The 16,268-nt window shown below is 37.8% G+C and overlaps 1 protein-coding gene across 1 annotated transcript; it reads left to right on the forward strand.

Moving 5' to 3' along the window:
- The first annotated feature begins 1,340 nt into the window (after positions 1-1,340).
- On the forward strand, positions 1,341-15,391 carry LOC115921826 (calreticulin-like). Its single transcript, XM_030980062.1, has 9 exons — positions 1,341-1,568; positions 3,353-3,457; positions 4,675-4,878; positions 6,259-6,353; positions 8,623-8,832; positions 9,661-9,774; positions 11,846-11,989; positions 12,863-12,955; positions 13,497-15,391. The coding sequence occupies exons 1-9, from the start codon at positions 1,484-1,486 to the stop codon at positions 13,710-13,712; spliced, it is 1,266 nt and encodes a 421-aa protein (XP_030835922.1). The 5' UTR covers positions 1,341-1,483; the 3' UTR covers positions 13,713-15,391.
- The last annotated feature ends 877 nt before the right edge of the window (positions 15,392-16,268 follow it).

The following is a 16,268-nucleotide window of genomic DNA, read 5'->3' on the forward strand; positions in this document are numbered from 1 at the left end:
GCCCCGGGCCTCTTGGTTCCCGCACACGATGTAGCCGACGAATTAAACCAAATTCCATAGAGCATACATAGGCCTACCAAAAGAAATCAAAATTAGGAAACCATATAGAAAAAAAAAAATAATTAAACAGTATTAAGCGATATATAGAACAATGCCCCAATGCGTTTTAGTAGGTTAAATTTGGTGAAGAAAAAAAGAAAGAAAAACCCAGTGAACAAAACAAACAAACACTGAACTAAAGAGAACGTACTCAAGCAACAAAACAGCACGGAAATGTCCAGGGGAAATGTGAACAATATTCCAAACCAGGTTTATAAATAACAAAAGGAGGTTTGGCGAAACAAAAGGAGGTTTGAGCTCAAACCTTGGTCTGAGCTCAAACCTTGCTTTGTGAATTCGGGCCGGAGAGTTCAAACTAAAGATAGAAAGAGAGAGAGAGAGAGAGAGAGAGAGAGAGAGAGAGAGACGGTCGATGAAAAGTAGCGGTATACCATGTAGTAGGTCCAAGGGTATACTCAGAAATTATTAAAATTTGATTTGCCGTATTTTCAATTTCATTCACTTGAATAAAGTGCGTGGTTCCGGTACTGATAATTTCTGTTGTTGTTAGGAAATCGTTAAACTATTGTTCAAACGCTAAAAACTAGCAATGGTATATATAACAACCTGTAAACAAACACACCTCTCATACAAAGTATGAAACATATACTACTAGCTTTTAGTTCACTTTGCTTTTATCATTGCCATAATTTGTTTTGAATTGTAGACGAATAAATATCTTATCTAATTTGCGAACAATAACCACATAGTATTTTACCTAAATACAAAATACTATGGATCAACCAGCTTCTTTCTTGAAATGCTATCCTGCTAAGACATTTAAAAGGCTGTATTCTACATTTACACTGTTGGAACCTACATCTAACAATATAAAATTGTAAACATAAGAATACTGATTAAAATGATTATTTCAGACAGCTTTTTTCCACAATGAAGTCACTTTTCTACAATTGCAAAACAAATGTATACGGTATTTCACTTCTGTAAACTATGCACTGATAGGCTCTAGTTGAAATTATGGATCGAGGTGTCAGAAATAGTGCTATTTCTGTCGCCGAGGAATCCATAATTTTACTAGTGGCATGAAATTAAAAAAAAGCTTTATCTGTCTTATCTGCTCTATGATTCTGCCACATGTCATACGTGCTGTAGTGATTTCATTGGATTGATGATTGACTTCCGCATCTGGGTCACGAACTATCGTCGCTGCGTGGTCCGCTGTGATTGGCCAATACTTGACCCTCCTCTCTAGTTAACCAATCACAGCTCGACATTTGGCCACAGTTTCACGTGTACGTCTACCACCAAAACACATTGCCGAGAGAGGTGCGAATCACCCTGAAATCGTCTCATTTTCTCTGTTCCTTTCCAGCGGCACACAGTCATATCATATCTATTGATATAATACTATTACAGCTTCAAAATGAGGACAATTTTAGCCTGCTTGTGCTTGATGCTTGTTGCATTTACGAATGCAGAAGTATATTTCGAGGACCAATTCGCCGACGGTAAGTTCTTGCCCTGGATCTCGGGGAGTTGCCCATCCCACTCCCGTACCGTTCCGTAGCGTGTGTCTGCTGAGTGCCGTACTGACTGTGCTTTTACTACTAACAAGTTAGACTGTAGATTACAAGTTGTACTGAAGTGAAGTGATGATAAATTGATATCGAGCGAAATCGTGTATGTGTTTGTCTGTTCTTGTTGTACTTGTACTAACTGTTAGTAGATTCTAGATCTAGAATAAGTTAAAGTTAGAAAGTTTGCTTTGCAGTCGCAGCAGTGTTGATCTGTCTGGATTTAAGAAAATTTGAGGGCAAAATTTGAGCTTGAATCTTCGAAAAATCAGCTAGATCTAGTTTAAGTAGTTAATCTACCCCTTGGCCTTGTGCGTAGTGCAAGATCATTTTGAGTATCAGTAGGGGCGCTGGTCAGGATCTTCCACATAGGTCTAAATGAGGATATCTTCGTAAAAGCGGACAAATCGCGTCCTAAAAAAAAAGGATCGTCCGCATTTTTGCGGACTGGTAATGAGGATTAATGCCTTACCAAACCCTGTGGCAAAGGGCGCTAGCGCATCGACTTGGTTTCGACTTGGTTTCGAATTGATCCGCTCCTGGCGATGCGAAAAACAGATTCCGCGATGATGCTCCATGATGCAGCACAGAGACTTTGATTAATGATTAATCCTAAGGAAGACGGACAACTGGTAAAAGTAGACGGTAAACTGGGGCTATTGTTAACGCGAAATCCGTTTTTAGCATTGCTAGCATGGATCGGTAACCCTACACCCGCAGAGCGCCGAAGAAAAAAGACGTCCACGAAAATGTGGATGATCCTTAATCTCGGACTAGGGCCCCTACTGTGGATGGCATGGGGAAGGTAGATGTCGTTATTTCACACTACAACTTGTACCAGTGAAGTGACAATGTGCACTAGCACTGACTTTTCAGCTTCCCCCTTCTAAAAAAATAGAGTAAAGGAGCCGGTAATCGGCCAGCTCCAGTTTTCGGCCGATTGGTTGGATGCAAGGTAAAATACATCGCATAATAGCATAACACATATCCCACACATACCATACCATGCCAGTGTCACTGAAGAACCACATTTGCAATGAAAAATATATCCTAAAATATCACATTTTAGGGATGTTATCGGCGGTCCCGCTACCCGAATCTGAAAAATCGAGTAGATTCTATCTTACACGTGTCTGTAAGAAATATGGGTACCATAAAATGAGCTTTATTTCAAGTATATTTCGGATTTAGAGCCCGATTTTGTGCTAGTCGCAAGCTCAAAAGTATTTCATCGCATGTATTAAATCAATGCAGCCGCACATCGCAACGCACACACGATATCTCTGTCTAATTCAGATTCCAATATCCGATCACCGCAGTACTAGTTTTCGGCCTGGCGAGCTCCGGCGTGGGATATCTGCTCCGCCCGCTAGTGCTATAGATCAGCGCGGAAACGCACGGCGCGTGCGTGCGCTTCCTATTGACTTTGTACATGCGGCCGAAAACTGACTCCGAAACAGTGAAAATTGAAATGAATATTGTCATGGCAATTCGTGATTTTTTTCTGGGACTCTTGTTTTTTTAAAATAATAATATTTGCTTCATGATTTGAACAAAAAATGATAATAAATAGGAAGTAAAGGGTCCAAAAAATAGGATTTTGTCTTAAGTGGCCGAAAACCGGCTCCTTTACTCTACTCTTTAAATGTTGAGATTTGTCAAATATAAATCTAAAGTGCTATTAATTTATTTTGTTTTTCCATCCTTTTCTCTTGCAGCTAGTTGGGAATCTCGCTGGGTAGAGTCTGTACACAAAGGCAGTGATGCTGGAAAGTTCAAGTGGAGCGCTGGAAAATTCTATGGAGATGCTGAGCAGGATAAGGGTAAGCTTAAGGCCTTGTTCAAACATGATGCTGCAACATCAAAGCATTTTTTCATGATGTAAAATGTAATACACATCTCATTTCTGTATCTTATGATACAGAGCTAAGTCAATATGCATAGGGCCTTTCACACATAAAACAAAAACACTGCTTTTTTTCTCTCATCAATATGTTAATTTACATTGGTTAATCATTAGCATAGTCTAAATGTTGTGTTCAATAGATGTGTAATGATGAAATGGCATTAACCAAACCATCTTTCGGGGCTGAGCAAATCCTGCTGAGAAAAATGCTTTCTGATAACATCTGTTTACCGGTATGCTAAATAATGCTAATCTTGACCACAGATGATTATATTTCATTTGTAAATTAGTGTAAAGTGATTCTTGTTCATTTTTAACTGGACCTAGTTTTGATGGTACATACACATAATAAGGGCGTGCAATTTTCAGTCATAAAAATTGTCATTCTAATTAATGATTCCAAATCCTCACCGTAAACACTGATTCATGTGTTCTACACATCGCCCGTTCAAAGTTGTTTCCAGACAATTTTATTCACGATATTACCTAAGGCTGCGACGGGTAGTCGAATGCTCGAGTACCTGCACGGTTGACAACTACTCGAGTACGATTTCTCGTACCCGAATATTCGGCCGCAAAAAAAAAAAAATGTCCAGGCCCACGCTTACCCGTGCCAGGGAGAGCGGCCGCCGCTGGCATGGTACCGTCGATAAAAATGTTTCCCAACTCAAGCACTGTCAAACTCACCTTTCAGAAACTGGGACCAAATGTCCAGATTTCTGTTTGGACTTGGAGGAAAATGGATTATTCTGCCATCTTTGGTTTTTAAAACAGTATTGTTTACTGTTATTATTCTTATTAAATCGGCGTCTTCAACTGCAACTCAACGTAAAATTGCATGCGTTTTCAGCGAGGGACCTGGGAAACTGCCGAGTGGTATGGTAGTGGCAAAAAAAGTCAAAAAAGAAAAAAAAAGTCAAAAAATCAAAAAATTAAAAAAAAATCAAAAAAATTTAAAAAAAATCAAAAAAATTCAAAAAAATTCAAAAAAATTCAAAAAAAACATGGCGTCCGAATATTCGAGTATTCGCTTGTGAGCCTGAGAGTGTACTCGGGTACCTCATTACACTGTTGTGCACAGCCTTAATATTACCGCATGCCAAGAAGTCACCCTTATCTTTAATCAATCTGCAGGTATCCAGACCAGCCAGGATGCAAAGTTCTACGGCCTCTCTGCAAAGTTCACAGACTTCAGCAATGAGGGCAAGGATCTCGTCATTCAGTTCACCGTGAAGCACGAGCAGAAGATAGACTGCGGAGGTGGCTACGCCAAGATCTTCCCTGCCGACTTGGACCAGGAAGATATGCATGGCGATTCTCCTTACAACATCATGTTTGGTAAGGCCAATTTAGCATTTCGTTTTCTGCTCTGACTTTTGCCATGGTGACATATTGTAAACCCAGAATAATTTGTGAATTACAAAAAAATAAGGTTACTTCAGGGCAGGACACTGATGAGATAATGCCTCGTGGCTCTCACCAATATGTTGATTTAGATTGGTTGGTTATTAACATATCCTTTATTTGGTGTCTAACAGATGTGTAATGATGAAATGGCATTAACCAAACCATCTTTCGGGGCTGAGCAAATCCTGCTGAGAAAAATGCTTTCTGATAACATCTGTTTATGCTTAATTATGCTAATCTCCAATTCAGCTCGTTTTCTGTGCTCGGACTTTTGCCTTAAAGACAAATTGTAAACCCAGAATCCTTTGTGATGATACTAGGAACAATTTTCAAGTATTCCGTGCTGTGTCGCTTGTGATTGGATCATGTTATGCAATGAAACTGTCCTGAATCTTATTCCCTAGCAAAGTTTGTTTACAGTTTGTGCACACACAAGTTTCTGATGCTACATTTGGAGTGTAAGCTTGTGACTAGGAATGCGCTGTATGTTAGGTTAATGTCCAGTTATCAAGATTAACTTACCATTGGGTTCAATTGTGTTGTCTGTTACATAGACTTTTACATCAATTAATTCTTGAATCTGGGTAACATAAGGAAATATCAAAGGAATTACATAAGAGCAATGTCCCAAACCTAACAGAAGAAAGAGAAATGCAGCTGACTGGTAGAGCGTTAACCTTTGGCCTGAAAATTTATGTGGTCCTTCCTCATTGACTTTTTACTGGTTCCTGGTCGGTTAAGTGGAAAGAAAGATGAGGGTGGGGTGGGGGCTACAGTAACCTTAGGCAGGAAATCACATCTTGGTAATCTCCAATTTCCTCATCTGCAGTACATCCTCAATAGCAGTCATAGGCTTTCAGGAATCCAGCTTGTACTTGGGCAACATTACAGTAGCTCAATTTATATATTTTTTAGCACTTATTACAGAGCCAATTCTTAATAGATTTGTTATGAATGAACAAACAGAAGCAATTTTTCTTTAAAACTTTGTTCCTAATGATGGACATATTTTTATCTATTCATTTATTTCTAATCTTTTGTTTGGGTAGCCCATTCACCAATAAGAAGTGGTCTTCCATGGGGCCCTGAATAATTATGAACATATAAAGCAAAATGTTTAATACAGAACATATTGATATGTATCATATTTTATGTATCATTTTCATTTCATTGAAACAGGATGTCACTGGAGAGTAGTACTGCTATCCTTGTTAAATCGATTACAGCGACGCATTTTCAAATAGATCACAACTTGACAAATTATTGACTGTGTTTGACTAATATTTGTGTTTTTTTCTCTTGAATAAACAGGGCCTGATATCTGTGGACCTGGCACTAAGAAAGTTCATGTGATCTTCAACTACAAGGGCAAGAACCTTCTCATCAAGAAGGACATCCGATGCAAGGTCAGTATACCTTCAGCTCAGACGTTCATTAATGCATCGTTTGCTGGGAGCACAAAGGACACTTAACCCTTAACTAACGCTCTATTGACTCTCAGCATAATCTGTGACCAACTAACACTATGAATATGACTGACAAAGAAAGCGGACAAAATATACAGTTCCTCAGGTAGATAAAGGAACATCCCTTCACTGCTATTATGTAAAAATGTGTAGAACAGGTGAATATGCATGTGACACCTGTTCTACACATTTTTACATAATAGCAGTGAAGGGATGTTCCTTTGTCTACCTGAGGAACTGTATATTTTGTCCGCTTTCTTTGTCAGTCATATTCATAGTGTTAGTTGGTCACAGATTATGCTGAGAGTCAATAGAGCGTTAAAAAAATATACACTTAAAGGTAAAACAAAGTTTTGGGGGATTTTGAAAATTTGGTAGATAGTGATTCTTTACAATTTTTCATATATTTGGATGCCCCTGTCAATGTATTAAAAGCACTAGAAAATTTAGCCCCTAAAACACTTCTGCTTTCGAGAAAAATTGAGTATAAAAATTTACCGGTGCTCCCGGTAAATTTTGATAAATTTCAAATAGCGCCTACGGCAGTACAATGGTGGCTGCGGCCATGTAGTTGTGATATATAATTTCCAATATATTGACCTTGAGAGGGAGCTATACAACATAAAAAGTTTATTATTTAGAATTTCATAACTTTAAACTCGATTTCAACTGCGGAAACGATCACTGAATATTGTAGGATCACATATGCTTCCAATATGTTCGTTTGAACCAAATTCATGACCCCATACCAAAACTTTGTATTACCTTTAATAGAGAGTCATGCTGTAACTTAGACTTATGCCCTTCTGCCATGCAACAGACGGCATGTCAAGTTACATTAGTTGATCATTAACAGATTATGATGAGAGTCAGAAGGGTGTTAACTCCTCTACTAACATGCTGAGTTTATGTCCTTTTGGCTCTCACCAGTATGTTAATTTACATTGGTTTATCATTAACATATACTTAATCATTAACATATCCTTCATTTTATGATTTCAACAGATGTGTAATGATAAAATGGCATTAATTCATTTTTTCATTTTAGTAAAGAAAAAAAAAGTTACATGATATTGTATTATTTTGTTGTATATATGTAAATACAAAACAAACAAGTTTTACATTCATATGTAAAAACAAATTAACAGAAAAAAATCTTGCCAAAGAATGGAACTAGGCTCGACTAGCACTTGTGCTAACTTCTAGTTCCCATTAACAACTTCACCTTAATCAACCATCTTTCGGGGCTGAGCAAATCCTGCTGAGAAAAATGCTTTCTGATAGCTTTCTGATAATGCTTAATTATGCTAACCTTGACCAAAGATGATTACATTTCATTGTGAATTGGTGATTCTTGGTCATTTATAAGTGGACCTAGCTTCGATGGCAAAACACATATAAAAATAAGGGCGTGCAATGTCCATGGTAAAATTGGTGTTCTAATTCAAGGATATTGCAGGTTTCAAAACCGAATCGGGCAATCCCTCAGGCCAGAAAATGACAAAGTTTCTTTCCTTTCGAGTTTAACACAAATTTGAGAACATCTACATCTAATGGTGCTTCATAGTAGCATTCGTTTGATGTTTGAGCATTACAGTGGTATTTTTTTTTTAATCTATCCCCCATGTGAGCAGGCCAGTGACGTATCCAAGTATGGAACATACAGAAATCCATGCCACAGCAAACTGATTTTGTTGGTCCATTACCACCCATGTGGAATAGACCATGTACCTGCTTCCCACCCAAACATTAAATGAAAGATCAGTTCTGGTCATGCGATTGCATTGTGAAAAAAACGTTGTGGAATCGATCAGAAAAGGTTGATCATCTAGCATATAAGTATTGGTGTGTACTGCAAGGTTCTGGAATCATCGAAATGATAAGAAATTTGGCCCAGTCTTGGTAAAGTTACAAGCACTGTCTGTACACAGGAAGATATATATGGGACTACACGTGTGTGACACGTGTGCGATATCTATCAGGTCCAAATAAATATAATAATTTACCAAATATATCAATTAGTAGGCGGTTTCCCGGCAAAATTTGTATGATCACGTATTACTCAAAACATATTTTTTTACATGATTGGTAATAAGAGCTTCCATTTCATTTTTTGAGAGGGGGGGCGTTTCCAAAACTGGACTTTACCTTTAATGACGAGAAGAACTTTAATTCCTAAGTGAATGTCCTTCTTCATCTTTCACTACAGGATGATGAATTCACCCATCTCTACACCCTGATCGTCAAATCTGACAACTCGTATGAGGTCCGCATCGACAACGAGAAGGCTCAAGCCGGCAACCTGGAGGAGGACTGGGACTTCCTTCCATCCAAGATGATCAGGGATCCTGAAGCTAAGAAGCCAGAGGACTGGGACGACAACGAGAGGATCGACGATCCAGAAGACACCAAACCAGAGGTAGGTTCAGGGGTTGCTTGTTCTGAAGAGGCAATGCTGTATCAATGACCTGGGCCCCATTTCACAAAACTTGTCATCAGTAACAAATGACAGTTTATTTTATAAGCTATCAAAATCCTTGCTTCTGAGTGGTTATCAGCAGATTTGTTACTGATTTTTGTCATTTGTCATTGAAAAAAAGGTTTGTGAAATGGGCCGCTGATGTTTTCTTTTGGGATATGAGCTCCTCTCTTTCATAGGGGGTCCAGATTGAAATGTGTAAAGGCTTGTTTGTATGGGGCCGTGGCCCTGTTTCATAAAAGCTATTATCAATAACAAGTGACAATAACTGGTAAAAGCTACTGATAGTGTGGTATTTGATTGACTGTGAGTACATTTGTCATAGATGTGTGGCAGTTGTATGAAAGAGGGCCCAGTTTGGAATATTGAAATTGTGGGGGTCTGGAGTTTGGATTAGGGGCACCATGTACATCGGGCTCCTGTCTAGCCCTGAATTAAGGTTGCGATTGGGATTTAGGTTAGCATTAGATAAAGTTGAGAAATCAATAAGTGTAGGACATTTACTGTGGAGCAATTATCACTGGATCTTGGATAATACCAATGCAATGTTGTATGTTTGATTTTACAATTGACTGCGACATTTCCCCTGGCCTTATTTTGTTATATAGAAATAGGGGTAGGGTTAGGGATAACATTCAGACCAGAGTTGAAGATGAGAATTTGTTTATTGACTATGGAATAATTATCCCTGAAGCATGTGTTGTACAACCCACAACAACACCTCTACATAAAGACCGCCAATATATATATATTTTTAATTTTGTGTAGGATTGGGAAGTGGCCGAATTCATTGCCGACCCTGACGCAGAGAAGCCAGAGGATTGGGATGATGAGATGGATGGAGAATGGGAACCACCAATGATCAACAACCCAGAATACAAGGTCAGTGAGTACCTCTCACAAGGCACAGTCAAACATTATTCTGGAGCCAAGAGAGGTTTAATTAAGCCTTGTGTGGTATTCTGATGTTATCTTTAATGTCAATGAGAAGTACAGTATGTTACCTGAATAGCTGCCAACGGTTCATATTATGGAGGAACGACTCCCTATGTTTTCTGACTTGAAACTAGTGTTAGGAACCTTATATTCCTTTCACATCTGTAGTAAAGCATTTAAAACACACTGTATTCCTTTTTTCGGCTTAGGAGATTGCTGTGGAAGGTTGGTAGGTTTGTAATTGTCATAAAACAAATCTAAAAGCGCTCGGTTTCTTCAGATGGTGCGCACTGTAAACGCACTGCAAGCGGCTCGTTCACAGAGCGGCACCAATCTAAAGAAACCTCGCGTGTACTGCATTCACCGTTATTGCACTCTGGGATGTGCGTTATTTGTTTTATAAAATAGCGACACAAATAGCAACAAACGAAACTTTAGATCTTAAGTTAGAGTCTACGAGAGTTCGATCTAGAGTTATGTTGGTTCTAGACTAAGACCTTGCAGGCTTACCAAAAGTCAATGGGATTCATTGCCTTGATTAAAAATAAAATCCATACAGTGGGTCTAGAGACGAGTATACATCAGACAGCTGAAATTCCTGGCTTCATTATAAAATCCAAAAGTCAAAACAGGCCTAAATCCAAGGCAAAAGTAAAATGAAATTTGCTTTTTAATAATACCCTGCTCTAAGCTCTTAGCTAGAGCTAAGCTATGCATACGCTGCCCTGGGGATCATGGTGGAGCGTACAATATTAGCTACGCGTAGCCTACAATAATTGCAATGCATTTATGTTAATATATCGTCTCCAAAAGAAAGCACTTCGTCTTTGTACACATTCACATTATTTAGCCCATACTGATCCAACATTTTGTAAACTAAAAACATTAAAAACCGCTGACATTCACAGTTTTCAAACTGCAATCTTTATGTATAAATGTTGGATAAATACTATACCTTTGGCATTTCGAAATATTTTTGTTTACAATAGTGATATACATTCTTATCCCACACGACACTCATCCGATTTCCACTTAACAAACCCCAAAATTATTATGGCCTATAAATCGATAAGACATCATGGTCCAGACATTTGGAATGCTTTACCTGACAATATTAAACACTCTGAAACTCTTTATTCATTCAAAGCATCGATGAAAAAATATTTAATATCTACATATTATTCAAAAACATCATAAGGGTCTCAGAGGTTTTGATTGTTTATTTAAATTAATTTTAGATGACCAGTTCATTAACAATACGAATCGAACACTTACTTCACCTGCACACACCCACTTGCACACACTTGCACATTTTTCTTCTTTTTTCTTTTTTCTTAATTTCTTTCCACTTTTTATTCAGATACTTTCTGAACAAAATCTTTATATGTGACTCTCTATTCCCCTACATTCTCCTAAAAACAGCGCCATGTACCCCCCCCCCCCCTTCCCGGCTGCTATCGCCTCAAGCTTCTTTGCTTATGATAGTTGGCCTCTGCATTTATCTTGATTATTTTTACTTACCTCCATACTTTCAAGCTTTCAATTATGTATTTTTTTTTTTTTAAATATTTTATTTTGTGTGTATTAAGTTGTCACTCTTGATGTAAATCAATTATATTATAAACTATTATTGTTATTTGAATGTTTTATATTTGATTTATCAATAAATGCAGAAACATCTGCTAAAAAAAAAAAAAAAATTTGAGGGAGCGCGTACTACACTTACGCGCGCGCGCTGGATATCCATGGTAACGTGTATTATAACTTTTTTTGCGCTTTTTTCTGCAAAATCGTGCTTGCATCAAAAATTTGTACATGTCATGTGACCCGTATTGACCAATCACGATGCTTAAAATACTAGAGCCATTTTATAAAACAAATTATTAGTCGTCACGTAGCTGGCTATTTATTTCTGTTTATGCATGTTGACGAGTTTTGAATTCACATTTTCTTAATCTATCCATCTATTCTCGATGATCGCAATATAATGTATGTTTTTCTTTTTTAAATCCCACAGGGAGAATGGGCACCTAAGAAAATTGAGAACCCCAACTACAGCGGAAAATGGGTACATCCAGAGATTGAGAACCCTGAGTATGAAGCCGATGAAAACCTTTACAGCTACCCAAGCTTTGGAGCTATTGGCTTTGATTTATGGCAGGTTAGTCAAAATGATGTCTCCTCACCCATACGTTGTTTCATTTCGTCTGTTGAATGCCAGAAGGGAGTCGAGTCCTATTATCATTCGACACACCCTTCTTGCCACACTCAACCCAGGTGATATAAATGGGTACCTGGCAGGATTTAATTCCTTGAAATGCTGGAGCGCTGTATAAAACGGCAGCTAGGCTAAAGCCGGAGCAATAATAAATGCGCCTCGGAATAGAATTATCTAGATAGACCCTGCTATAGAAATGCCTATTATTATTATTATAATTAACTGACGATAAAAGGTCCGTTTTTATGATGAATGATGATTTGCAAACACCCCCCTCGATTCCGAAGAAATCAATCGAATGTGTAAAGCAGGCTTTATTAGGTGCCCTTGACCTTCACAAACTGAGTCTAAGGCCAAGTATAGTGTGTTCCTCATTTTCCTAGTTTTGAAAGTAAGGAGGGGGGTTCCATTTCATTTGATATTTGTTTATATTTTTCCTTACATACAAATGCCATTGCGTCAATTTTAACACCGATTTTGTTGAATCAATTCCGTTTGTTGCACACTTTCACGCCACGTGTATGCTTAATCCCATATACACATTTCCGTGTATACTGTACAATACATGTGACTTACAGCAAGACTGAATATGTCTCTTATCACTTTGGTGAATCCGAATCTCGCAGTATACAGGACTCAATTTTTATTAACAATGGCTATGACATTAAAATTTTCAAAATTGCTTCCAGACAGTGTCTTTAACAATGCAGTCCCACAAACAGAACTCAGCGTTATCTTTGTAAGTCTCTCAAGATTCTAGTAGAGATGTCTAAGAGATGGTAACTTGTATCGCTTGTGATGCTTTCTCCCCCACAGGTTAAATCTGGGACGATTTTTGACAACGTTCTTATAACAGACGATCTTGAAGAAGCAGAGAAACAAGCAAAGGATTTATTTGAAGTCACAAAGGTAAATATTATGTGAATGAAATGAATCTATTAACCCTTAACATTTAGGAGTTTTCCTTCATTTCATAATTCTCATTTTCATTTCTTCTTGGTTGTTATAAAAAATGTATATTAAATGAACCAATGTGAATTTAAGATTGCCTGTTTATATGTGAAAAGAGTAATTATTAATTTTCACATTGTGTTGCCAATGTAGTGTCATTGATGATTATTTATGATCAAATGCTTCCTATTCATGAATGGCATGATGTACTGCTTTCCTGCTCCTGTATAGCAATTATAGTTCAAAAGATATCCCAAAAGATTTAAAGGAGACATCAAATCAGTATTGTACAACTCTTCTACCCTAAACCTATCCTAACACCCTATTTCATCCCAAAGCCTGACCCTATATTTTTAATGTAATAAAGGTCCAGAGCGGACAAAGGTCGGATCACATAAATAGACACCTGTCCCTTCCAATTTGCAAGTGTTTGGTCTTAAATGTTGGAACGCCAGACTTTTGTAACCCTCTTTTTGATCCGGTATCTTTGACATTGCAGGTAGCAGAAAAGAAAATGAAAGATGAGCAAGATGCGGAGGAGAGGAAACAGCGAGAGGAGGAGGATAAGAGGAGGAAAGAAGAGGGAGGCGATGATGAAGAAGGTGATGAAGACGACGAAGACTTGGATATGGATGATTTAGATCTGGACATGGGTGATTTTGAAGAGGAGGAGGAGGAAGAAGAGGAAGAGGAATTGCAAAGGGATGAATTGTAAAATGATCCTTGGACTAAAAAGAGACTTTCATACATCAAAGGGAGATTCTTGCGCAAAGATTAATTATTCCTTGGTTTATCATGATTGAACATGTGGGAGGGGGAAAGTTAGACGGTTTTGGGGAGGGGGTGAGGGGAGTGCACTTCATTTACATTCAACCTACTTTTGTATAGCAAACTTCGAAATATTTTATCAACTTCAAAATATTTTCTTACAGAACCAAGTACTAATATTCAGTGGTAGGTTCCTTCATTGTAAGTAAGTCTGGGTTTTTGATGTCGATGCTGGGAATGGACCGCAAGTGTCCATGTTGCTCTAGAGGTGGGACGTATGATTTGTAAACTTTGTGACGTTCTTGCTCAAGAAGTTGTTACCCTCTAATAACACGAACAAAAAATATTCTCAGTTCTTTTATACCTGTTACAGATTATTCTCAATTCTTTTATAACTGGTACAGATCATTCAGATGCATCCAAATTTCAAATTTCCTGTGTGAAATATGGGATTATAGGCTGTAGGATTGATGAGAAATATGTTCATTTAAGATATCAAAATGACTGATTGGATATTATGATGGTCCATTTCTACAGTGATACTATTAAAAAAGATGTTTCTTTGTATGGAATAATGGTAAATGGCATCATCGCATCGGGGGACATTTTATTGGTCTTTATTGGGGATTTGGAAGTTTACATCACTTATTTTCTTTTTTTCTGAAAGAGCAATACTTGTTAAATTATTATCACATTTATTGTCATGGCAATTTTTCCATGTTATATGAATCATGTAATTTCTGGCACTTTGCTTTCTCTCCAGAGGATGATAACCTCTTAACCAGTGATTTTTTGTACTGTTGGGATAGTGATCACTGCAACTCTCATTAATGTATCATTTCTACATTAAGAAGATGGGAGTAATGTATGCGCCTTTTTCGTTATGCATCCCATTCAGATTTTTGTCTTCTGCAATTGTCCAATTTTTTTATGCGTGATTGTTCTTTATTGAATTACAGATCTGTGATGACCTTTTTAATGATCTTATCACAAAGGTTTACATTTTAGTGTACCATTTTAACTTCAGAAAAAGGACTCTAAATTTGTGATACATATATTCCCCATAATTCATGGTATTTTCTTGTGTTTTAGAACTAGAAATTCTGTTGGGTCTCACTTGACCGATATTTCATTTTATTTTCTGTGTTGTGATTGCAGGAGAATAATTTTATGTAGGTATTTATGTTAGTTTTTCTTCTTTTTTTAAATTTGTCTACCAATCGCTGAGAGGTTATCTATTGAACAAGCTGCATTGTTCTGATTCATTCATGAATAAAATTTTATGTTAGTCTGGGAACTTGTCCCAAAATATAGTCGCCCCATTTCACCCATAAGATTCGACCCCTCAAAGTTTCTTAGACCAGTAGCTGTAGAGTTTAGCCCCCAGAGCCCCTGAAACAGATGCCAAAGTTGGGTCTGTTTTGGGGCTTTGGGGGTTGAACCCCACTGCTATGGTTGGACTGATGACCAATTTGTTAATTGTCTTTAGTAACTTTGAGGGATTAAATCTTATGGGTGAAATGGGGCCACTATTTCATGGCAGGCTCCTTGCCTGAAAAGAGAAAATATATGAACTGTTCTTTTGTTTTCATAATAAATGGTATTGTGATCATTGATGATGCAGCATTAACATTTTCCGCCTGTTCTTTCTTTTGGAAGTACATGTACCTGTATCCCCTCCCGGTCAAATACCCCAACCCTGGTTTACTACCCCCCCCCCCCCTCCCCCCATCCCACCCTGTACAATTACCCTTCAAAAGTTACCCCAAGGACAGCCCCCCCCCCCCCCATCTTGTGAATGACAGAGGCAGTGCTACACTGCACCCTATTTTCAAGAACCCCCTTATGGGCCCCTTTTCATATCTGGTGTCTTTTTCTCATCCGATAAGTGCCCTTTATTATCGGTATTTAGGAATAAAAAAAAATCACTCAACATTTTTAAAAAGGGGCACTGATCAGATTAAATAAGAGGCACTTCTTGGGGGTACTTTTGGGGGCACTCTGCCACCTTGCCTACAGGTAGCACTGCCTCTGCTCTTCATAAGATGGGAAAGGCAGTCCGGGGGAAATCTGCTCACTTTTAACTTCTTGTTTATTGAGCACTAATAGACCTCTAAATCTGTAATATATTCAATTTTTTTCTTTATTTAAAACATCCCGATTACTGAGACTGCTCTGTCCTATTAAAATTTTCATTTCATCAAACATGTCATCCTTGCAATTAAAAGGCGAGTATGTAACATGGAAATAGACCTAGAGTAAAAAGAGTACTTTGCCATTAAATACATAAATCAAACTACTGTAGAAATTGCTTTTTGCAAAGAAAAATTAGTGCCCTTCATTAGTTGAGTCAAAATGACATTCTGTGTAGTGTCCAGAACACAAACAATCATTTTTTCAGGGTCCAGAGAATATGAGGTGAACATCTGCTCAGGTAGCCGTGTATTAAGTGTACCTGTACAATCCTGAAGAATGTAATTGGAGAAGTTGTTTCTTTCACAGA

This window comes from Strongylocentrotus purpuratus, unplaced genomic scaffold (assembly GCF_000002235.5).
Source record: "Strongylocentrotus purpuratus isolate Spur 01 unplaced genomic scaffold, Spur_5.0 spur5_contig_817, whole genome shotgun sequence".
Classification (NCBI taxonomy): Eukaryota; Metazoa; Echinodermata; class Echinoidea; order Camarodonta; family Strongylocentrotidae; genus Strongylocentrotus; species Strongylocentrotus purpuratus.

Bases quoted from the DNA above. Each gene is read 5' to 3' on its own strand.
- LOC115921826 (XM_030980062.1), top strand. From the start codon at position 1,484: ATGAGGACAATTTTAGCCTGCTTGTGCTTGATGCTTGTTGCATTTACG. The intron at 1,569-3,352 runs GTAAGTTCTTGC...TTTCTCTTGCAG, and splicing joins CGAGGACCAATTCGCCGACG to CTAGTTGGGAATCTCGCTGG. The intron at 11,990-12,862 runs GTTAGTCAAAAT...TCTCCCCCACAG, and splicing joins TTGGCTTTGATTTATGGCAG to GTTAAATCTGGGACGATTTT.